At 42.9% G+C, this 23,991-nt stretch overlaps 2 protein-coding genes across 3 annotated transcripts in view; one reads left to right on the top strand and one right to left on the bottom strand.

Moving 5' to 3' along the window:
• LOC103375189 (uncharacterized) overlaps positions 1-1,472 on the top strand; it is a 4,186-nt gene extending 2,714 nt beyond the window's left edge. Inside the window, exon 3 of one of the 2 annotated variants that reach the window (XM_008305402.1) lies at positions 846-1,472. In XM_008305402.1, the coding sequence (XP_008303624.1) occupies positions 846-1,159 (314 nt within the window). In that variant the 3' untranslated portion in view covers positions 1,160-1,472. Of the gene's footprint in view, positions 1-842 lie in introns of both variants that reach the window. The other variant, XM_008305401.1, reaches the window with a different exon arrangement.
• Positions 1,473-3,562: 2,090 nt separating this feature from the next.
• gucy2ca (guanylate cyclase 2Ca) lies at positions 3,563-22,366 on the bottom strand. The gene is made up of 27 exons (XM_008305400.1): positions 22,156-22,366; positions 20,063-20,175; positions 18,477-18,544; positions 18,162-18,380; positions 17,951-18,069; positions 16,449-16,548; positions 16,092-16,203; positions 15,859-16,003; positions 13,835-13,920; positions 13,642-13,759; positions 13,406-13,487; positions 13,086-13,179; positions 11,739-11,801; positions 11,581-11,652; positions 11,371-11,475; positions 10,316-10,402; positions 10,070-10,202; positions 9,844-9,981; positions 9,571-9,656; positions 9,346-9,437; positions 9,016-9,174; positions 7,087-7,279; positions 6,752-6,926; positions 4,909-5,007; positions 4,709-4,803; positions 4,541-4,617; positions 3,563-3,770 (listed from the first exon to the last, which is right to left on the bottom strand). The coding sequence occupies exons 1-27, from the start codon at positions 22,364-22,366 to the stop codon at positions 3,563-3,565; spliced, it is 3,249 nt and encodes a 1,082-aa protein (XP_008303622.1).
• Between the last annotated feature and the right edge of the window lie 1,625 nt (positions 22,367-23,991).

Raw genomic sequence — 23,991 nt, 5'->3', positions numbered from 1 at the left:
GCACTTTGGAGAGGCCTGAAATAAATTTAAAACCACAGCTGACGTCTACGCCATCGTTTTCCCCCAGTTTGGGAAAGTTGCTGGTTGAACCCCGCGACAATCATTTCACCGATCTTCATCACCAACAGGCTGATGTGAACATCACATAGCAAGAAAAGCCCTCCAATACGTGTGTCTCATTCTGTTTTTTTCCCATGAATGCATGTAGAAATCAGAGTATGAAACAGAAGTGAGCACGCACCCCGATGCAACGTCACAGAAAGGCGACTCAAAGCTGCAGCACTTCTCAGTAACTGCATTATTTCTTAGCTGAACAGCAGAATATTTCCTCCTATGAACAATCAAATACTTCAGAAAGACTGTGTTGAAAACAGAGGCCTCAGAGTAGAAACTCAGTGAATATACCTGTGATCATCCAATCAAAATTTAGTTCACCTGTGGTTTCCGATCAGTGATGTGTAATCGTTTGACATTAAGGTGAAATGACTCGGATGTGCACCCACTCCAGAAAATCTTTTTGATCCACAACATACAAAAAATAAGACTTTAATTATCCCATGCTGTAATATTAATGGACATGTTTGTGATTAAATGAATGGAGAGATAGAGTGAGTATGATGTTGCAGGACCTCGTGAAGGAGCCAGAAAAGTCTAGAATGACACTGAGCTGCCTTTAAATCAAGATAACGTCTTTCGTTTTTTCTTCGATCTAGAAAGAGGCATAAAGGTGATGACTGATCTTTGTGACTAAACATAAATGATCAGTTTTATGTGACCAGCCTTCCAGCTACTTGTGATGATGAAGTGAGAATATTCAGTGGTGGTTTCTGTCCTTTGGTCAGCAGAGGACGCCGCGCCAGCACAGCAGCTTCTTCACAAAACAGAGCCGCCTGCCAAACTCCACCCAGAAAGAAATGGACAAGGGGAGATGTTTCAGAGACCAGCAGAGGCCTCCTCGCTCTGTCAACACCTGCACCAGGGGGCCCAGACCAGCACTAAGTGGGAGGACGACTTCAGCGCATGCAGGGACCCTGCAGCACATGCGGGAACAGAGGTCGGTGGAGGGCTGCCGGCGTGCAGCACTGTGGCGGAGCACAGGGTCCCACTTCCTGCCACAGAGCTCGGTGGCACTGCGTTAGTCACCACCAAGACTGTGTAGAGCCGTGTGTGCTTGTATTACTCAAGCTGTGAGGACACCTCCCCTGTGCAACATCTCCTAAATGTCAAATGATTCAAAACTGTATCGCCATAAAGTAATTGCATTACTTCCAAGTTGAGCAGCAGGTGAATCTAGAAACCGACAGTTCGGGTTTCCTTCATTACAGGCCCCCAGAGGAAGAGCTGCAGAGATGTTCTGCCGTTCTTCAGAACTGGAGGGATTGTGTTGCTCGGCCTTTCTCTTTAAGGTGTTTTATTGGTTTTAAATCAGGCAACATGGGGCTGCACGGTGGCTCGGTGGTTAGTACTGTTGCCTCGCAGCTAGAAGGTCGCTGGTTGGCGTCCCGTTGAGGACACCCGGGATCTTTCTGCGTGGAGTCTCCATGTTCTCCCCGTGCAGCGTGGGTTCTCTCCGGGTTCTCCGGCTTCCTCTCACAGTCCACAAACATGCTGAGGTTAATTGGTGATTGTAAATTGTCCGTAGGTGTGAATGTGAGTGTGCTTGGTTGTCTGTCTCTAAGTGTAGCCCTGTGATAGACTGGTTACCTGTCCAGGTGAACCTGCCTTCACCCTGAGTCAGCCCCCCATGACCCTAGTGAGGATTAAGGTGTAGAGATGATGGACGGATGATACAGTTTGGAGTCGTCTGACATTTCAGTGATATTGCTCACTTCTGCTGAATACTGTAAATGTGTTTGTCATATTGTGAGGACTCATCTTCAGTTTGGAGATAAGTGTGATTAGGGTAAATCTCTCAGGAATGTCAGGGGTCCGTTTTACAAAGCAGGTTTAGTGACAACTCTGAGTCTGTTAACTGTTCAGGTAATAAGGTTTCAGGGATAACAGACTCAGAGTTGAGTGTGAACCGGCCCCCAGGTCTGAAGTGATGGAAACGTGTGTCCTTACAAGCTTTTCTTCACTGCGTTTATTCTCTGTGAGGTGACAGTTCTTGCCATCTACCATGTTTTTTATGGTTTTTAAATACTGTTTTTACTATTTTCTGCAGTTGTTGTTTTAATTGACTGTTTGTTTCTTATAGCAAAGACCAAAAACAAGGAAACTGCTTTGAATGTTTTTGCCATTTTTTTAAACTTTTTTTTTTTTCCATTAAAACATGAAACAAAAATCATCACAGAAATAAATCTGATGTTCTAAAAACAAGGCGATGCATGAAACAGAGACATTCTTGACAAGAATAGAGTTCAGAAACAGAAAACGCTTTTTAAATGATAAATAATTTTGTCGACCACGGAGCTTCCTGCGGGCAGCATCCAGGCTCAAACACAGAACGACAGCCAAAGTGAAGTAAAGAAGCGTATGTTCAACATCTTCCCTCGTTATCTGGATTCTGTTATGGTTTCTGAACTGATCTCAAAGCTGCACTCTTCACCCCAAAACCCATGTTGACATGTGCGAGTGATCATCAGCCACGGGGCAAGAATATGGGCAAAGGTGATGTACGTTAGAAATGATAAGAAGTCCATTTGAACCAAAGCAGTTTTTATGTGAAAATCCAAAACAGTTCATGAACAATGTACAGTCAGGATTAGTGGATTAGTGGCCCCTAAACAGAAAATAAACACGGCGGTAAACTGCAACCACCAGGACGAATAAACACTTTATAAAGTGAGCTTCAGTATGAAATGTTAATTGAAAAAACAATTTCTATGCATTTGCTGCTAGTTTTGCTGTTTCTACTGAATCATAGACGTCGATTTCAGAGGGATGCAGGTAAAAGGTCTCACTCAGACACATTCATCTGTTTCCCTCAATTAAAACACGAAAGCTGAACAGTTTGGAATAAACTGCTGCAGCTTGAGCAACTTTTCTCCTCCTAAAATATGAATTATGAACTCAAACAACCACCGAATGTTTTGTGGAAAGGGTCATTAGATGCATTATATTCTGATTTGTTACCTGGTTCCTGGTTATGTATAAATAAAGACATTTCTATTGTGAATTGATGCAGGAATTGGTGCATCATGCAGGAAAGAAGACGTCTGAAGCCTCCCAATGTTTAAAGGAAACATTTAACATCCATCCAATGAAAGATAGTTGAACTCTAAAGCTGATATCCACCGAGTGAAACAAAACGGCCTCATTTCTGGCACATTTCTTCCACTGAAACCCCCACCGAGCATCTGAACTCTTATCTCGTCCTGTTAATGCTCGGTGAGAAAAATCGATGCCCAGAAACGGTTTATTTTCGGCGGCAGTGATGGAGAGGGGAGTGAGAAATGTGAATAGTGAATGTCAGGCTGAATACAGAACCCCGGGATAAGAACGTACATCATAAAGCTTCACCTTTAACCCGCCTGCTTTCTCCCCTGCTGTTCCTTCACTGTCACTCCAACCCCTGAGTCGACGGAGCTGCTAGAGGCTCTTACAAAGTCTACGCCTGGGCTCACAGGTAGGTGCTGGGGTCGTCAGCCACGGCCAGGTGGAAGTACTCGGGCGGACCGTCCTTTGGCAGGCTGCTGATGGTGTCTCTCCAACGCACTTTGGTGGACAAGGTCTTCCTCTTTTCGAAGCACTCTCTGCCGTCACGACGTTTCTCCAGACTGGACACGATCATCTCCGCCAGGTCCTGCTGGAGCCGCTGGAAGTTCTCCCTGAGATGGTGACAAAGGGGAACATTTCGGATCATCATATGTGCAAAACAGAAAACACAGTAAAGCACATTATTATTTCTTAATTAAGATGTCAGATTATAGTAATTTACTTGCATTCCTGAACAGAACATTTAGTTTTAGTGGTTGAGTGTGACGCTTGATTCATTTCTCAGAGAAGCTCAGAGGCTCAGATTTGGGTAGAAAAAGGTGAATTCAGTTTGAAACTCCTCTTTTCTGTTCAAAATGGTAAAATATCAAGACCTGAGTGCGCGTCAGATTCGTTAAGCACCGTATGTACATTACTTCCAGTAGACCTCACATTGAAAACCTGATCAATTTCATCAATGCATTCTAACCTGAGCATTATTAATATTTTCTAGACTTAAAATACTTTGCCTATGATGTACATTTAGTAAACTCGGTGTAATATCAGCATTTTTACACATAGAATAACCTGTGCAGTATTTACATCTTCTACATGTAGAAGAATCTGTTCAATACCAACAGCAGCATTTTCATTTTTTACTGATGTCCCTGCTTTTTGTGCACTATTCCCTTTTCTGCTGTAGGATTAATGAAGGATTTATCTCATCTTGTTAATTCATGCATTAAATGAAGGTATTATTTAGAGATAACCTCCATGTTCAGTGTGCATTTTAATCTCCAGCTCCAACTGTGAGCATTGAAGACTTGTTGAGATTTTAAAAATTACAGCATTCACATTTAAAAAGTGCAGTTTCAGGAGTAACTCCAGAGGGCGCTGTACTCACGCTGTCGGTGGCGTGGACAGGTTGTATTTTCTGCCGGTCACCCCTGTTAACCAGTACGTCATCTCTTTGCCTTTACCCTGTGGGTCAGGTGAATATGAACACACATGAAACAAGAGCAGTGACCATATCTGTGCTGATAGAAATCCATAAATGGACGTTAAAACCCACCTTCAGGTACGTCTCTCCTCTCTGTTCATATTTGAACTTGCAGTCTGTCCTCTGCAGGATGTTGATGGTGGACTGGCTCACGTGAATTCTCAGAGCTGGAATGACAGCGTGAGAAAACATTCATCAGACTCGAGCTCTGGGCTTTCTTACCTTCCTGTCAAGGTGAAATTAAAAGCCACATCTGGTGAAATGTCTCCTACGCAGGCCTGTGGACTCCATGCGTGAGGCGGTGTTGACCGTATCCCCGAAAAGACAGTAGCGAGGCATTTTCTTTCCCACCACGCCTGCTGCACAGGGTCCTGGACACAAAGGCACACAAGCATATTTTTAGCTTAGTTAGCATCCAGTTAATTCTTTTCAAACATATTGCTCTCCGTCACCATGTATGTCTCAGTGGCTGTTTTAATTCCTCATCCTCAGTTTATACGCATTTCATTGTTTGTTTTCTGTATTCTGCAAAACTGCATGTTCATCATTTATGTATTGTGTGATCACATGAAACATTCAGGTGGTGTTTCTCAGCCTTCATGCTGTTTAATCATGTGCATGATTCAGCCACTAGATGTCAGCAGCATCAGAGCAAATAAAGGCAAACTCAGGGACGTGTAAACAAGACTGTGTGGGATGCAGATATTTCAAGAAAACAGATGAAGTGAGCCGCTGAAACAGTAGAAGTGTGAGCTATAATACATTTTAAAGTCACTGTGCAGTCATTGATGAACCCCTGAAAACACACGTCTGTATGTTAAAGTTTAGACCAGGGATCTCCAGCTCCGGTCCTCGTGAGCTACTGTCCTCCAGGTTTTAGACGTTACTGCAACACACCAGACTCAAACTAATGGATCTTCAACAGCCTGTTGTCAAGTTGTTCTACACAAGTCTGTTAATGATCCATTAACGTGAGTCAGGTGTGTTGCAGTAACATCTAAAACCTGCAGGACAGTAGCTCACAAGGACCAGAGTTGGAGATCTCTGGGTTATACAATCATAGAGAGAAACCCAATGTAGTGGGAACGTTTGTGTCCCGACACATTTAGTATTTCCAGTCAGCTCCTGAACACACCACCAGAGGTTTAGGTCAACTCCTCCCATGGACCAGCCTCTGATTGAGGGTATTCAAAGCACCTGTGGCATCATGGCTGCCCTTTTGTCTTTGCTTGAGTGACTCTGAGGTAGGTGTTGTAGTCAGGATTGTTGGACTGGTTTAGACTGTTTCAGAGTTTCGTCATCCATATGGTGATGACGTGCTTTTGTTTGACGGTCTCGTTTGCCTCATATTGGAGTCTGTTTGGCTGAGGTTTGTGATGCCAAGTTTGCCTGCCGGGGTGTAATGTAGATGCTGTCGATTAGTCTTAAGTCTAACAAAGACAGTTACACCAAAGTATGGCAGTTAACGAGTGTGACAGCCTTTGTGTCTCCTAGCTTTGTCGTAGCATTGTCGTGTTAGCTTTTATTCTGTATTTTAGATTTATTCTGTCTTGTGATAATCATTATGTTGAGTGGACAAGGTTGCCGGCTGGTGGTGGAGGTTGGGCGTTCCAGTGTGGTTTTTCCTTCACAGGTTGTAGTAATAAGAGCACTGGGCCACTTTATCTTACACTGCTGTGGTTGGTGGTTTTAAATAATCGGCCACCTCCTTCCTGCTGGCGTCCATCCGCTCTCCTTTCCCAGGGCTGGTTTTATTGTTCTGGAAGTGTTTCTTTTTAAAATTTTGTAGTTCATGAATGAAATAGATATTTTTGTGCATTTTCACTGATTTATTCTGTATTTGTTTTACTCTTTCTGCAGGCATTTAATCACACATCCCATCAGTTATTCAATGAATGTAACTTATTAATGAACTTGTGTGACCAGTGTCAGACTATGGTGGTGGTTTGGAGTACCCAGGTGGCGTTGTTGGCTTTTTTAGATACTGGTTCAGCTCTCATTATTCTTACCGTCATCCCTTTCGTAACCCCACCACACAACAAATCCGATTAATAGCGTTGTAGGAAAGAACAAGGATGATATTGATGTGATAAAGTCATGATAGATTTCTGGTACCTGAATGCATCCCAATGCGGATCCACAGAGGGATCCCAGGCAGGTGCTGCAGCTCAAAAGTCCCTACAAATGCAAGGATGTCCAGGGCCATGTGGGCAATGTCCACCGCGTGCCTGTTGCCGTTGCGTTTGGGCAAACCTGACGCCACCATGTAGGCGTCTCCTATCGTTTCAACCTGAGATGCAATGAAAACAGTAAAAACAAAAGCATCATCTGCATTCAGTAAGCATGAAAACTGATTTAAATAAACAGTTTGGCATGCCAGCCGAACCCTAACATCACCATCCTACAGGTTTATTTTAGATCAGTGCTTCAAAGCCGGTGAATTCAGACACCTTGTAGACGTCGTGGTTATCGAGGATGCTGTCGAAGTTCTTGTAGATGTCGTTGAGCATGTCGACCACCTCCATGGGGGTGCTGTAGTGGCAGAGGGTGGTGAAGCCCACGATGTCGCTGAAGTAGATGGTCACCTCCTCAAACAGCTCTGGCTCCACCCTGCCCGTCTCCTTCAGGGAACGCACCACTGGGCTGAGGAGACACGGGGTTAAGTCATAGCCTCAGTTCCATTAACAGTAAGGGAATACAAAATGCACATGGTTTGCCTTGAGCTGGAGCAGGTTCTTTTGAAGACATACGGGAACTAATGGTGGTTGGTTTGGTCTGTATGTTTAAAACTAGAAACTTTGCTGCATATCCCCTCATGCCTCCAAGCTTCATAAAATGTGATAAAGAGGCAACTGACAAAAACATAACAAATATTGTAAATACTGTTGTTTATTGCTCGATCTTATTTTTGTTGTTCCCGTTTGTTTCCTGTCCAGAGAGCTGAGATTCACCAGAGTTTGGGAGTACAAACCTGGCCAATAAAGTTCTGATTCTAAGGCTTGTTTATAGATGTACAAAGTTTTATTTTTTGGTCCGCTTGTGGCCAGAGTAACGAGCTATAAAGCAATACGAGACTGTTCTAGTTTCATTTTAACGTTTTCGTAAGTAAACACCGGAGCAAATTGTTTCCTATCGACGGTATGCAACAGAAGTGTGCACGTCACCACGCAGTAGCTCTTTATTGTCAGATCCTTCCAGTCATTGCATGTTGAATGGCATTTGCTCTGACAGAAGTACAAAAAACAGTTTAGACGTACAATATTAACAACACAGGCCTCGCAGTAGGAGCTCAATCCAGCAAAAGTCAGCACATCATTCATTAATGGATTCAAATCTTTTCAATGCTTCAGTGTGTCCGACTTCATTTCTGATGACAGACTTGGCATGGAGGTTTCTGGAGGGATGTTCTCAGTCTTGGCTGGAGGGGTTGTGTTGCTCCGTCTTTCCCTCTAAAATACCTCAAAGGTGTTCTAATAGATTCACTTTGTGGAAGGGGCAAATGACGTGCATATACATAAATGAGCTGCATATACATGAATGCATTGTATAAACAGAAACGTGCTGCATATATGGACGTGCAACAGAAGTGCCCCAGGCCTCTAGGGGCAGTTTTTAAGTCTTTAGCTCTCCAGTCAGTGTGATTATTTGGGTGTTGAAGTGGTATTTTACTGCCGTCTCCCTGTGTTCTCTCTGTTATTTATGTTTATCCATGGAGATGAGAGAACACACACCTTTCCAGTACAGCTTTTCCCTCAACTAATGATGTCTCGCTCACTGTCTGCCTCCCAAAATATGCCAGGCTTGTTCTTGATAGAAGTCAATGCTATTTCAGTTCCTCTTGCGATTGTGTTTCATGTGGAGCCATGGTCAGGAACAGTACGTAGTCCATCAAAAATAAAGTTCTGGTGTTCACAGCTCGTTTTATAACCATATTAATGCAGTTACACTAATCAGAAATCAAAGGTGTGCTCCTCACTGTTGTGTGGCGTTTCTACTGGGTGCTGTATTTTCAGTAAAGTCTTCTTAATGTATTGGCTTTTAATTGCTCCTAAAAACAAAAAAGCTCACTGTCAAAGCTTCCTGGTCATTTCTGCCAGCTGCTGAGGGAAACTGTGGCTCTCTAGGTGCTAAATGATCCAGTGTTCTGTGTCGTCTGGCACTTAACAGGTGGGTTGTTGCACCAATCTGCTGACGCTGTGAGTGCAGGATGTGTGGGCCATAAAACCAGCGACACAGTAGGAGCTAAGACACTCCGTAGAGCTGAGGTGAGCTACACATGATGAGGTTTGTCTACATGATCAGCCCCTTTTCATGTAGCTGTAAGCATGATGCTGCATTCACTCTTGTGTAGTGTTTCAGCAGATACAGCATAAACCTACCCAGGAAGTAGCATGAAGTTGAGGCGATCTGCTCTGTCCCGCTCAGCTTTGTACAGAGAAGTTCTCTCCTCCACCAGATTCTCCAGAGTCTTGGAGTACATCTGCAGACGGCGGATCAGGTTGTCCATGTACGTCTCCGTGTCTTGGTTGTGCAGGTTACTGAGTCACAAAACGTTTTACTATCAGTATATGATGTTGTGAACTGCTCATCAAGTTAGAGAATCGTGCAGACAGGTGGCAGACATGGCCGAATGTATACACCTCCAGACCTCAACCCTGTCTGAAGTCGAGTTAGTAGTCGCTCTGAATGTGTGTGTAGTGTCGACATACCGGAAAATCTTTCCCAGCGTTAACTCTATTCTCTTAAAATCCGGCCTCCGCTCTGGGTCTTCGTCCCAGCAGTTCTTTATTAGCATGTATAGCTGTTTACACACACATAAGCACACACGGTTAAAGGGTGTCGTCCCCACATTATTCAAATGAATGGATCCAGGCAGCTTCAGTTTATTAACTCTATAAGCACTCAGTGTGTTTCAGTGTCCGGGACTCTTTTACCTCAATCTCTCTCTCTGATGCTCCATCAAAGTTGAGGTCGGGCCTGAAGACAGTCGAACTCGGATACTGCACTCTGTAGATCTTCTCTGAGGGCCACAACAATCAAACAGGTTGAATCGAGGGTGAGCAGTGAGTTTTGTATTAACCTCTTATCACAAACTGTCTCGTCTTGAGTTTCAGTTTCTTTAAATCCAAAAAAAAAGTAAAATATCTGACAAGCGAAAGACAAAAACAGATGAGTTTGTTGTTTGTGGAGGTCTAGCGGCGGCCCACCTGCAGTGTTGGAGCAAAACTGAGTGTAGAACGGGGCTCGCCTCATCACGATCTCATTGGAGATGATGGCATAGCTGTAGACGTCGCCTTTCTGAGATACTCCATTTTTACGCAGGTGCTCCGGGGCAGTCCACACATCTGGGAGGAGGAGAGGAGACGAGAAGCTGGGTCGCCGATGATCTCAGCGTTTGGATAAATAATCAACCTGATTATAACTCGGTCTCACCTCTGCCCGGCCCCAGGAGCGTGTGGCAGCCGAAGTCGGTGATCTTGACCACCATGCGGTTGTCGACGACGCAGTTGGTGGACTTGAGGCGACCGTGGACCGCGATGCTGCTGGAGTGGAGATACGACATGCCCTGTGGAAGACAGCCGGTCAGTGAGCAGGAGTTAATTTATCATCAGAATCCCTCGTGTGCATTTATGAGTGTATTACACACTGACGTAGAAAGGTAAGACAGTCAGGTAATACCTTTGCTATGTCATACATGACTGATATCTTAAACTCCATGTCCATGAATGTTTCGTCTGGGTAGGAGATCCTGTCATTCAGAATGTACTGAAAAGATGAAGGAAAAAAAAGATAAATAAGGTTGAATTTCTTAATTTCTGTTACTCAAATGAAATATAAAGTTAATAGAAGTGTGTGAGCTCACAGGTACTCATGCAACCACTCTTGAAACTGTATTTATTATCAAATGAACGTTCTGAGCAGGAGGAAAGGAGGCCGGTGAGCTCAGACGTAAACAAACATGTACACGACATTTACTGTGACTTTTTTGTTGTAGTTGACGAGTAAGCTTGTACATATTAAATGACAAGATTTTAAAAATAGGTGGCAAATTAAAGGAAAAACCAACATGGTGTGTCTCAGGAAGGTGTTGAACCACCATCTGCTCCTTGGTATTGACTATAAAGGCCACAGCGCACATTCATTTTCATCAACCTGTTCAGCGGCCCTTATGAACGGAGGCATCGTCATCCTGGGAGAGACCACTCCCATCCGGATGGACGTGTTCTACATCAGCATGAAGGTTATCACTCAGAACAGCTTTCTACTGATTAGCAGTAACTCTTCTTCCTTCTAAGGGAACAAAGTGGCACCAAACCAGGCCAGCAAGTCGCCCCCCACAGCCTGACAGGAGCCATCAGATCCCCTTACTTCAGGGCTCAATGGGGTTTGGGCTTTTCCTTTAATTTGTCACCCATCTGTATGAGCAGATCAGTTTCAGTTTGGGTGTAAAATGGTATGTGACCAAAAGAATACCCAACTAGAAATGATTTGGAGAAGTCCTACGCCTCTGTTAGGGCTGTGCAGTTTGTAATTTTAATAACAGAAATGTTAAATGTCACATACTTAAATTTGTTAAACATTATAAAGCATCCTACACCACAATGATATCCTTACCCCACTGTCTAAAATTCAAGATGAACATATCAGTTAATGTGAAGTTTTCCACAATCTAGCATATGGACAAACATACAAGCTGATGAAATACACTGATGAGAGTTCTGGTGTGTTCTTACCCTGAGGGAGCCCCTCTGGCACAGCTCAAACACCCCAAACACACCGTACTCGAACTTCACCGTGCCGTAAAACTTGGTCAGGTTGTAGTAATCGATATACAGCAGCTGCAACGAGAAAACCCGTTGGAGGAGAGGAGGAGGAGGTCAGGGTCGATCAGGATTTTCATATTTTTTATGTAAACTTCAGGATAAAAGACAGAGGTATCTCACAGTGTTGAGTTCAATTCTTTGCTCCTCGCTGAAGTCTCCATCTGTGTGCTTCAGCTCTTTTAAGATTACAGGCTGGAAATACAAACGGGACACTCCATGAGAAGGGGTCACATCATCACGTCCTAAACGCTGATTTTTGGCGGTTAGATTGTTGGTACCTTCTTGTCGTAGCGGCCTCGATGACTGAAGTACGTACTGTCCTTCCTCTTATCATCTTCAATCTGTGACATAATCACACACACACACTATCTGATTTCATATCTTTATCTTGAACTCCTGAGCACCTGATGGTTATCTGTGGTGAAACGCTGCATCGTCAGTAGATTTAGTTTTACTGAATTTCAAGTAATTAACAGAAGAAAACACGTGTTTACATGATTTTACAGCATACAGATGAATCAAGTATTATGTATATATATATACGTCTATGTGTTATCTTATGTATTCTATATTATATTATTTGTATTCATTATATACTTCTATGTATATTTTTAATGTATTTCTATTATTTCGATTATTCTTGTGTGTTTTTGTTGTTATTTGTTCTATTTTTACTTGACACTGTAATGCTTATTTTTGATGTTTTATTGTCTGGACTCCAGGAAGACTAGATGACGTCTTGGAGTCAGCTAATTGGGATCCTTTTAAATAATCAAGTACATGTGCTACATCACTTAGATGTCAAATGGTGCATTACTTCTAAGTTGAACATTTGGGTATTTGCAAAAAACTAACAGCTTTATTTCAGCTGGTCTTTGCTGGAAGAGTTGTGTTGCTCTACCTTTCTCTTTAAACGATCCCAAAACGTTGGATTTAAGTAAGACGACGTACATTCTACTTTTGGGAGTCATCTAGTCAGCCAGTATTTTGATATATCTACAGGCATTAACCTATAAATGTCTTCTCCCTACTCCTTTGGCACTCACACAGCTCCATATCATCACATTCTCAGCTCTATGCTTCGCTGTCGGGACGATGCATTCAGTCCTGATCAGGTTCACACCAAACATCAAACCCAATGTTCATTATGCTTCTCTTTAGCAAAGTTTTATTTTGCATTTCTGTGTCAAAAAGCAGGAAGCAGGGTTTTTCCTTGGATGCCGTCCACAGAGGTGGACATTATGCTCTGTCCTTCACACTGCCTGAGCTGTCGCAGAAACTCAGATCTCCACTGATAACCCCCGGGTCAGATCTGATAGACACAGCAGCATTTCTACTCTGGGGCCTGTATCTTCAGTAAGCATTTGTTTCTGACTGTTTATCAGAGAACATACTGATCAGCTTAGAGGGAGTTCAGTTATTTTATTACACTGGAGTTGTACACTCTGTAGTTTCCGGTGGCTTCAACTTATTTCAATTTTTGACCTCATCTGACGCAATCCAGTCTTTTGTGTCATGCCTAGCTTATCTCATTCAGTCTTGTCTCGTGTTCTTAACAGCTTCTTTATCATCCATCAGCAGAAAGATAATCTGGGGTTACAATCTGGCTTGATGACAGTCTTTACCTTCAGAGAGACCTCCCTCTCATCCAGAGGACTGATCAGGTGAGAGTCAATGTGAGACCACTTCTTCTGTATCAGACGTTCTTTCCTGTTCTGCCTAGTGGAAAAAGAAAAGAAACAACACATGAATAGGGGGATATTTGTGGATTAACTCTCTTGCATGCAGTCACTTAGCAGCTTCATAAGACACACAACTGGAGGAACAGCTTATTGCTCCAGCTTTAAAAATTATTTTCACAATTTACACTCTATTCTGGAAATACTGTCTGGCTGCTTCGTCATATCCCAATCAGCTTAGGTGAGGCTAAGTGGCTGCTGTGTACCTGTAGAAGATGAGAGCGATGGCTGTCACCACCACAACGCTGATGCTCAGAACAGTCACAATCACGTCGTGCGTACTCAAGCCTGAAAGCAAACAGAAATGACAGAACAAAAAAGCATTTAAAGGATTTTTATGGAGTAAAGACCATGAAATCAGAACTATATCTCTACATGACAACTTTAAATTTTCATGATGTTTTGCAGAAAGGTGTGACAGACGAACGTGGGGGCGTCTTACTGGTCGAGCCTTCTGGCCGGTCACCAGGCAGTCGGCCGTTTTTCCAAAGCAGCGGCGGGTTCGCCTCAATTATGATGGTGGCATTTTTTGATGTGTCAAACACTAACAGGGTTTCATACTGGAAAGAGATGAAAAGCATGTAAACAACTCTTCAGCTTTACGACGGTAACTGTTCAACGGACGGCGGTCTCACCTTCTTAGTGGTAGCTGATGTGTAAATTATGGAGAAGTTGACATCTCTGTCACCGTACTCATCGAGCTCATAGTGTCCTCCTATACCTGTCAGCAGCAGGAAAACACACAGAAGCGTATAAAGACATTTCCTGCAAGTGATATTACTGCAGTCTAGGTGCATGTAGAGTAGATGGATCGAGATACCGAGGTGTAGATTTGATTTGAACTCTGGGAAAGACACATTAAGTAGAAGATCTGGAGTCATCCATCAATTATGATGTTCTCTGGATCGATTTATAGTACAAATCTGTCATAACTCAATAAATGTCTTTCATAAGAACTTAATAAATAACTTTATCAAGTTCAGGCACCAGTTGTAAATATGAAGGAGCACAATGCAGTGAGTCTGCCAGATGTTCTGTGTTTCTTTTATTCTTCTGTAACCAAATTTATCTCCCAACACACACAGAAACACATCAGTGTGTTCTAAGTATAGCAGCTGTGAGCAGGAAGCACTCCTTCCTGGATTCCTTACAAAAAAAAAAAATTAACCCCAAAGATTCGAGCGTTATCTTTGAGAAGCAAGCAAAGCTGACCGCAAGACAAACCCAGAAAACAAACAATAAGTGAGCCGGGTTGAAATTCGAGCCCGGATCCCTCAGTGTTTATCGTAAGACCTGCAACCCCGTCGTATTCATAGAGGACGCTGAGGCAAAATTTCAGAGTTTGAACCCTGCACTCAGTTACAGAAGTGTTTTCAAATCAGCTAATGTTTGTATTATCAGACACAATAAAATAAAATAACCATAAAACAAGCAGTTACGTAACGTCGTGTCACATGATCAAAATCGATTTCCAGTCATCTCAGTGCATGTGAGACTTTGTTGTGTGATTACAGGCAAAATGTGCTCAAAGCTTTTACCAACACAGAACCGCATGATTCTGCAGAAACATCTGGATATAAATATTACTATTTTCTTGACCTGTGACACCCTGAACAAAGCCCATCTCTGTTGCAGTTAGCGATACTGATCTAGCCAGTAACTAGGCTGTAAAGCTGATCCAGCCTGCTGATAGAATAAAACTAACTGAGCAGTTCTTGCTGATTTGTGGTACTTGTGTCCTCATGAAGTCTGGGTCTAGTTAGTGTCTAAAATAATTTAAATGTTTTCTTTTTTTTTTTTTTAATCACCAAAATGCCACCTGTCATAGCAAGAAACTGTAAAAACAGGAAGTCATATTTCCACATTTCTGATGATTCGTCAATCAAATTAATCAAATCTAACCTTAAACTTGTAGTATTTCAACAAAACTGCTTCATTCTACATCATTTAAATATTTGGCAAACTTGCACTACCCAGATTCTGGTGATGATTCTCCTGCACAAAAGCTGCTTTTGAGTTCTCTCTGCTCCTAGCAATGGTTCTGCTGTTCCTCTAAAGGTGCAGGACTTCATAGTACAGTGAGACATGAAGAGCGTGACCGGAGCAAAAAAAAATGCCAAGAAACCATTTAGAGTTCCTGTGAAGGAAAAATTGCTTTCCTTATTTGGAGTTAATCTTTCAGAGAAGATATTGAACCCTGATTAACCTCCTAAGGTAGCAGATGTGCACCCTGTGACTTCTATAGATTTTTGACCTCACGTAAACCACGTTATAGGAGGACAAGCAAGCTTTCCCTGCATCTGTCAAGGCCAGATGATACCCAGGTGTTGACTTATCTTTGTTTCACTTTCTCCCATCAATCTGGATGTGACTCCCACTGAAGGAGGATATAAGACTAAGGATGTGAGAGGGATCTTTAGAACTGATGCTGGTATTACGTGCGTGAACTTCTGTTCTGTTTGTGTCACTTCTCCTGATGCATCAGTGAACCTTATTTCAACCTAAGTCATCCCAGTCTCCAGTGTGTCTCTCTGTGTTGGGCTCCTCATCCTACATCAACCTCTTCCAGAATTTCCACAACAGTTCCAAAGGTTTAGACTCTTCTGCACACTGCCTCCCCTCGTGTAGTCAACCTTAAACTATCACTGAATATACGCACCCTCAAAAGACGTGTTTCCAAAAGGGTTTTCACTCAGAGGCACGTCATCAGATCTCGTGTTATATATCTTGCTGAGCATCCGCTCTCTGAGCACTTTGCCGAACAGCAGAGTTCCATCATAGTATCCGGCCACGTAGTCGTTGATCTGCGTGTTGGATCGAAAGGCGAAGGAAAAAATAGTTAAAACATGTAGTTCCACCACATGTTCTAATTTTGGCACGCGAGCTGCTCACCGTGTCATTGAATGTCGAATTTGATGCGTAGTCTTGGTTCCTCTTTGGCAGAGTGACCACGAGGACGTTTTCCATGCTCTTAGGGGATGTTGTGTTGATGTAGTACTCAGGACTAGAAGAGGGCAACAGAGGTCACCTTTAATACTCTAGCCTCTATGTATGCAAAGTACCATGTGTGTGTTTTGTCTTTTTTATACATATTTAGGGAGGGTTATAAACCTCCGACAGAACCAGGCTCATGGACCATCTGCCTCGACCGGTCGGGGTGAGAGTGGGGATGGAGGGGTGGGGGATAGCAGGATGTTCGGATTTCTTGATTGTCACTGTATTGAACACTGTGTGGGGAAATCAACTTACTTGTAAACATCGAGGAGAATGAGCACGATGTCCTCGTCGATCGGGCCAGCCTTCGCCTTGATTGAAACGATGTCATCGGCGTTCCCACATAGGATGAAAACTGAAAGAAATCAGTTTCGCAGTTAAAGGAATGAAAATGTTTGAGCTGTGCCGTCTATTTATGACGTTTCCTTGCTGCAGTATTTCAGTGTCGCTGTATTCACCTGAAGTCTGGTACAGAAGGACTGTTAGCGCCGGAGATAGCATGTGGGGTTCAACGGGAACAAAAAGATGTGGCGTTTTCATTGACATTTTACAAAAAAGTGGACGAGTGATGAGCAGTTAAATTGGTAAGAATGAGAGTAGAGCGATGGGCCATATTATAAAAAAAAACAACAAGAAAACGTGAGAGAAGGCCATCCCCTTGTTTCTTTCTGAAAAGACTCGGTGTGTTCCAGTAATAAAAATCAGCATGTCCCAATGCAGAGTATGTCAAGTGCAGTTAAAAACACCATGCAAGATTTGCAGAAAATTTAAGGTGCAATATTTTGATGAAGTATTATTTCCCAATTTCAGTTGTATTCAGTTGCAGACATTGAAACCCATTGGGAACAGGACTATAACAAGACTGTGCAGTGTTTTTAATTGAAACCTCAAAGGCTCGTTGTGGGAAAACGTGAGCTTCACAACAGTCTGTTGCATCCTTAGAGGTTCCACACAGAAAGTCCGGCTAATTTATTCAACAGTTATAGTTATATTTTATTCAAAAACACAAACGTGAGGTCGGGACATTTTCAAAGCTATTTGGTGACACGATCTTGGAACTGTGACCATCTGAACACATTTTGTTGTGATCCATGCAGTGAATGCTGAGTTATTTCTCTCTATAGGTGAAAATGTTTGGTGTGCTGCAGGTTTTGAGGCATGGCATTGCCAAAGTCAGTAGGATTCATTCTCTGGAGACCCTGAACAACATTTCATAGCAATTCTTGTAGTTTACTTGCAGCAACTGGACTGCTTGAGTTCCTTGAAGACGTTCCACCTCTCATCCAAGAGCTTCATCAGCTCTGACTGATATCCTTAAGGAGCCATTAACACTTGAGTTTCGGTTTCAATTGGGGGTTCGTTGCTCCTCCCCCTTGTTATGCGAATCATTAGTGCTCCCCCTGACACAATGGGGTTCGTTAAAAAAAACAAAAAAACAATTAAAAACCAAAACTCAGTTTTAATGGCTCCTTAAGGATATCAGTATCTGGAACTCCCAGCTAGTCAGTCAGAAGTGATGAAGCCTCTTGGATGAAGGTGGAACGTCTTCAAGGAATTCAAGCAGGTCCAGCTGCTACGGTTAAACTACGAGAACAACCATGACCTGGATGACTGAGAACCATAACAATCCATCCGATAGCTACTGAGGTGACCAATAGGCCGACGCTGCCATCCCCGGCTACATGGCTCAAAACACTGGTGTTTCTGCTTTAATAACAAACCATGAAAACCCAAGCATACATTTCAGGAATACTCACTGTTGCTGTGTCTTTTATCAGACGTGAGGGCATCGGTCAGTTGGCCCTCTGTAAGCAGCCGCTCTCTGCTCACGTTTAAGGCAAAGTTTTCAGAGGCTGCCTCAAGTGCGTTCATGTACCTAATGGCAAACGCACGGAAATCAAACTCAAAGTGAACACAGAGTGCAGTTACAGAGGACATTTAAGTTCACTTGTGCTTGTGCTGGCTCACCAGAAGCAGTCCTCAGTGTAATTTTCAGTCTTCCTGTAGACATAGGTTCTCCTCCAGACATCCTTAAACGGCAGGGCTTCGTTCATAAAGTGGACAAAAAAATCGGAGACCTTTCGCGCCGGAGGCAGAATTCGGGTTAGTTTGGGCTTGTAATTGCAGGAGAGGCCGAAGCTCCCAGCAGAGATGATGGGAATGGTCAGGATCAAGCCGATCTCATGACTGAGGTAGAAAACAGGAAGTGACGATGCACGAGTCAGCAAGCGGCTACTGCTGCTGATGTAATGTTTGGTTAAAGAGAAATAAAGCCGTACTTACTCGACTAGGTGATGGGTGGCAAAAGTGCAGGAAGGCCCCAACATGACACATCCAACCTCACCTCTATCCTGCAGAAAGTTAAGGTACATGCAGCAGCACGGTCACCACACAGGCATGACACCACTGCCAAGGCTCAGGGGCGTTTTTTAGAATCTACATTCAATTCATTCTTGCAGTTCTTTGCTGAATAAGTGCTGCTGTTTAGCGCTCTACTGAAACTCTTCTCTAATCCTACTTCCATTTTTGACTTTCTCCGTTTTACATGCCCTCCCTTTGTAAGCCTGCCTGAACCTGAAGCAGCAGAATAAGGTGTATATCTTCTCAAAACTTTATCGATATCACAATATACATACAATACATATATCAGTAAAAATTAAACCACGATTAACTTTTGTAAACTGTCTATTCAGGCTTCAACTAAACTGGAGGGATTGAACAACAGGATGAAGGGTTTAGTTTGAATTCTTCACCCTCAGTCCCTTTAACAGGAAACACATATTCGAGGGGATTTCAGCATCGGAGTGTCCAGTATTACTCTTTAAATGTCACTAATACTGAGTCTGGCCACCCCTGACACTGATCAATGACATGGTGGTGTTCTGTCCACCAGCTGGTTGATGGAGTCAGTGTTCAGGACGTCCCACCTTCAGTCACATCCTGGAGTCAGAACCGGTTCCGCCTTCTAACTGGGACTCAGTATGTGATCATTGGACCTGGTCAGAGATGATGACTGATGTGTATAAATAGAAATAAAAAGGAGGGACGTGTCTGAAAACTAAAATGATTCCAGCTTTATGGGCGACGGTGTACATCACCCTGTGTTTGCGCTGCATTGTGGTCTATTCAGGCCACTACTTTCACTTCAACAGCTACCTCTGAACTCTAGTCGAGATTCAATCTGAGTTTTTCTTCTACAGTGGCCTTTCTTCATCACTCTCCTTTGGCTGGTGAAGAACCTGAGCAACAGCTGTTGTATTTATAGTCTCTCCAGTCTAAGCTACTAAAGCTTGTGCCTCCTTTAGAGGAGTGAAGGAGTCTTGGTGGCCTCCTTCACTAGTCTCCTTCTTGTACCTCCTTCAGAGGAGTCATAGGAGTCTCAGTGGCCTCCTTCATTGGTCTCTTTCTTTCACAATCACTGTTATTGAAGACTGCCTTCTCCAGGCAGATTTACACATTCCATGTTCCTTATATTTCTCAGTGATGGATTTAACTGTACTTTAAGGGATGTTCACTTTGATATGAGTCTCTTTGTTTTTTGTGCTTTTTATACTGACCACAATTCAATGCTGAAAAGCTGTAAAAGAGGAAAACTTTCGAGGGTGTTGAACACTTTTATAGACACTGTCTATAACTGCACCAGCTCAAAGATAGTACAGGTATAATGAATTCAGGCTACTACAGGGGAACTATACTGTACCTGAACAACAACTTTACATTACGAATGTAGAAGTGACAGGAGGGGGAAATGATCTCAGACTTTTCAGTGTCTCTTTATTTGAAAGCATTTTCACTCCAGCAACCTTCACTAATTTCACTCCAAATGAAACTCTCTCATCTCCTCTGTTCATGTATTCTACTGTACTTACATATAGCTTCTTCAGGATTTCCACACCTTCACAGCTGCTGCTCCCACAGCCCTGCCGGTTGTAGAAAGTGGTGTTGAACCCGTTGTAGTTCGCCGTCAGAGTGAAGTTTAAACCTTGAGTCAAGGAAAAAAGATAAGAGCTGTTAATTTAAAAAAAAATAATAATTAAATAATCCCTTTGGGTTGTTAAGATTAGATTAGACCAGCCTTGTCACCGCACAGAAAATGTCCTTGAGTTCATTTACATCAGCAGCAAAACAATTATTCCATTTTACAATGAGGTTTAAATAAGGGGCGACGCCTCTGCGGGGGGAAAGGATGTTGGTCATGGCAGTTTTCTAGAAATAATAGAAACTTAACTTTTTCTAAAAAAGAAAAAAAGTACTCTGTTGAAACATGAAAAATATCCATATCTGCTTAGTTTATGCTTCTGGTTACTAACCTGCATGTATGAACAATACAAGAGCCCCAGATGACCTACAGGTGCTGGATGACTGGATGAAGCGCTAGACTTTATGATGTACTTGGATTTTTATAGTAGGAATTATATATATATTTGAACAGAGCAATATTTCAACACAAACTTCAACAACCTAGTTTCATCTGACAATAAATCACCCATCTCGTAAGAAAACTAGAGCGATAAACATTCTTACATCAGAGCATCGTACACGTGTTTTAATGCACTCGCCGGCCACTTAATTAGGCGCACCTGTGCAGGGGCGGAGTCAAGCGGTGGCCTCAGGTGGTCAGAGCCACCAGCAGTGACATCCAGTAACCACCGTTTATCTGGCAGATCTTTTTCAAACAACCATTTCTCCATGACTCTCATACAGATGCATGTTAACAGCCTGTCGCCTGTTTAAGCTCATCCAGTGAAGCAGTTCAACCAGAAAATGTTCGTGAGAATGAGAAGACTTTGTGTGACTTTTGTTTGATTTACTTACTACATCTAATTTATATTAGCATTATCTTACGAGCCTCATCAACTATTAAACCATTACATAAAACAGGTTATTGTATATGGGCTGTTTGTTTTAGTGTTTGCCTGCATAAGCAAGTGATAAGAAATGTCTGTTTGTCCTGCAATGTACAGCAGTCTAACGCAGCAACAGCCACTAAAGCTTAAATAATAGTGTATAAGAAGCTTTGCTAGAATGGAATTCACGGTAGAGCCGTAGTAGTGGATTACATTAGATTTTATGGTGAGTGTTAAATGCAATGTCCAAATGAGATAAGAGGAAACGGGTCACAGTCGTGCGGGAATCAAACACATTTCTCTCCCTTCATGCATCTGTCATCGTAGCAACCGTTTCATATAACACACAGCGCATATAACCAGGAGCTAGTGTGGATCAAATCCAAATGTTTAAATTAGTTTATCAGCTGAGAGGAAAATTCAAGGCATGACGGTATATCATTTCTGTTCCTGTGCTTGTGTTAATCTGACAGGCAGCGTGTTTCCAGGCTGGTTTATTTGTTAAATAAACAAAACAAGAGAAAAAGAAGAGAAGAAGTGTATTTGTGATTTGATCACATATTCAGCACCTCTGCACAGTTCCTTATTCAAAATCTTCTAGAAACACCCAGATGTACCCTGGACACAACTGGTGAAGGCGTTTCACTGTAAATATATATAAATCAAATTAGTCTGGTTAGAAATGTTTGTTTCTCTATTTTGAGTTTAATCCAGCAAAAAAAAAAGAAAGAAGGAAAAAATTAACTCTTAGCTAGTTCTGACTCTAAAAGACACTGATTCCTCAACAAATAAAATATTTTAGCTTTTAGATCCCACTGTGAATGTTTTTCCCCCTGAACCTGTGAGTTCATTCACACAACGGCCATAAGATGAAATCTCAGCAGCTCACAGGATGCACACCAGCATTCATGACCAGCCATCTTGAATTCCTCGGTCTCTGTTCGATGGTGCGTCATGGACCTGCAGGTGCTTTAATTGCAGCTCGCCTTGTAAAATTTTACACACTTCAGATTTATATTGTTTTGACATTCTTGTCGTGGTTTATTTTATTTTCACTGGCGACTGTAAAGTTAGTGTCAGGTTGTGAGTGTCTGTGGGGAGCTGCCTGTCCCTACCATGCTTAATGTTCTCCTGCTTATCCTGTTCGATTGCTCGCTCCACAGCCGCCTGCACCAGACTGAGGCTCCATTTGTAAGTGTTGTCCTCCAGCAGGACAACGTTCATGGTGTAGTTACGCCTCGACGCCAAGCAGTCATCCAGCATCTGGTTGCCGACCGCCACCGCTATCAGCGCCGCCAGGTAATGTACAGCGTGTGAGCTGTACATCTCGATCCTTAAGACTTTCCTTTTTCTCTCAGAATTCTTCTCCACAGTTTCTACATGTCCAGAAATAGACAGAAGCAGGTTTTTTTTACATGTTTTCCACCGAAACAGATCCTCTCAATTGAAGTCCAACAAGAGAAATAAGCAGAGGTCTTCAGTGACTAATCAAAAACCACATTTACTGTCCAGCATCCAAAGAAGAGACCAAAACCAGCCTTGGTGTGAGATCTGGACTCCGAATAGTTTTGGTAAAGACAAAAGAAAAGTCGAACTGAAAACACAAACAGCCGTCTTCACGCCACTTGCTGCTATCGGGAAGGCTCAGGTGGATAATGGTCCTCCTTGGTACAGGCTGCTGCGTCTGTCTTCCATGCGTTAATGAACAACTGTTAAGTGACAGAGCAGAGCTGGGAGGGAGGGCAGGGCAGAAACAGCTCCCACACTCCATCTGGACTGACACCTCACTTACAAACCGATTGAGATCATAATTTTTCCTGGTTGTAAACATGAAGTTGCCTCCACATGACTGTCTGGATAACCGTGAAGTGTATTCCCATGGTGTGGCTTTCTGCAACGAGTAATAAAGCAGCAACTTTGTTGGACATTGAATCTGGTCATGATTGGTCAACTGGGGGAAAAAAACAAACAAAGACACGTACACAGTAAGCTGTCTAACACATTGTGGTGTGTTGTGAAGGCTTTCTTGGTGCGGAGGCGGGGATGAGAGCTTGCATGATGAGAGAGGCAAAGGTCACAGGAGGCCATAAAAGTGAAGGCTTGTGTGGTGCTAATAAATATTGTCAGCTATAAAAGCAGGGTGGATTAAGCCTGTAAAAGTCTTTGCCAGACGGCTCGTAAACCAGCGTCACCTCATTTTGGAAAAAAAAAAAGCAGTTTTAATCCCAACAATCGGATTTCAGGTGAAAATACCTTCCAATGAAAACAACCTGCATTCAGAAACCGAAGCTTCAACACATCGTTTAGCGTGTTCATGCTATATGTGTCTAACTGTCAGATAACCACCAACCGATCCTTCAAACATCAATCATCTGTGTGTTAACAACACAGAACTTTCTCCTAAGTGTCGCCGAGCTCAAAAAAATCAAAGTGTTTGGGACAATAAAGCGCGACTTATCTTATCCTGTCGCGTATCAGCTGTTGCTCAAATGCTGGTATCATCAGACAGCTTTCAGGCAGGCGTGAAGTGGCATTTACAGCAACAGCCCCATAATCAGACTTTTCTTCAGCATTCTGATTCCATCGTAGGACCCAACAGCTCGTTAACTCAAAGTGCAACAAAACAAACCGTAGCTGCTGGATGAGGAGCCCACAGGAAGCAGAACAATCTGCTACGGTGGCCCACATGGTGAGCGTTCCATCATTAAATTCAAGAGGAGAAGGCTGCCACTCAGCGAGAACGTCCACAGAGAAATGGCACTTGTCGTCCTCCAGCGTTTGTCTTTTCCAAATTAAACCAGGAAATATCAAGAACCACGCAGCAGTCTGTAAACCCAGACCTTGGATCACCTTTTTCACTTCCAAGGATGGTCCTGAAAGAGGTTCTACATGGTTGGTTTTTGTGGTTGGAACAGGCTGCAATAAAACACTTCACTGTTTCTGGATTGTAA

Source organism: Stegastes partitus, unplaced genomic scaffold (assembly GCF_000690725.1).
Source record: "Stegastes partitus isolate 25-593 unplaced genomic scaffold, Stegastes_partitus-1.0.2 Scaffold2496, whole genome shotgun sequence".
Classification (NCBI taxonomy): Eukaryota; Metazoa; Chordata; class Actinopteri; family Pomacentridae; genus Stegastes; species Stegastes partitus.
The sequence above is the reverse complement of the archived record's forward strand: the minus strand, read 5'-3'. Positions and strand labels throughout refer to the sequence as shown.

Bases quoted from the DNA above. Each gene is read 5' to 3' on its own strand.
- gucy2ca (XM_008305400.1), bottom strand. From the start codon at position 22,366: ATGTACAGCTCACACGCTGTACATTACCTGGCGGCGCTGATAGCGGTG. The intron at 16,204-16,448 runs GTAAGTTGATTT...GCCCTCTTCTAG, and splicing joins ATTCTCCTCGATGTTTACAA to TCCTGAGTACTACATCAACA. The intron at 6,927-7,086 runs GTGTCTGAATTC...ATTGCATCTCAG, and splicing joins ATAACCACGACGTCTACAAG to GTTGAAACGATAGGAGACGC.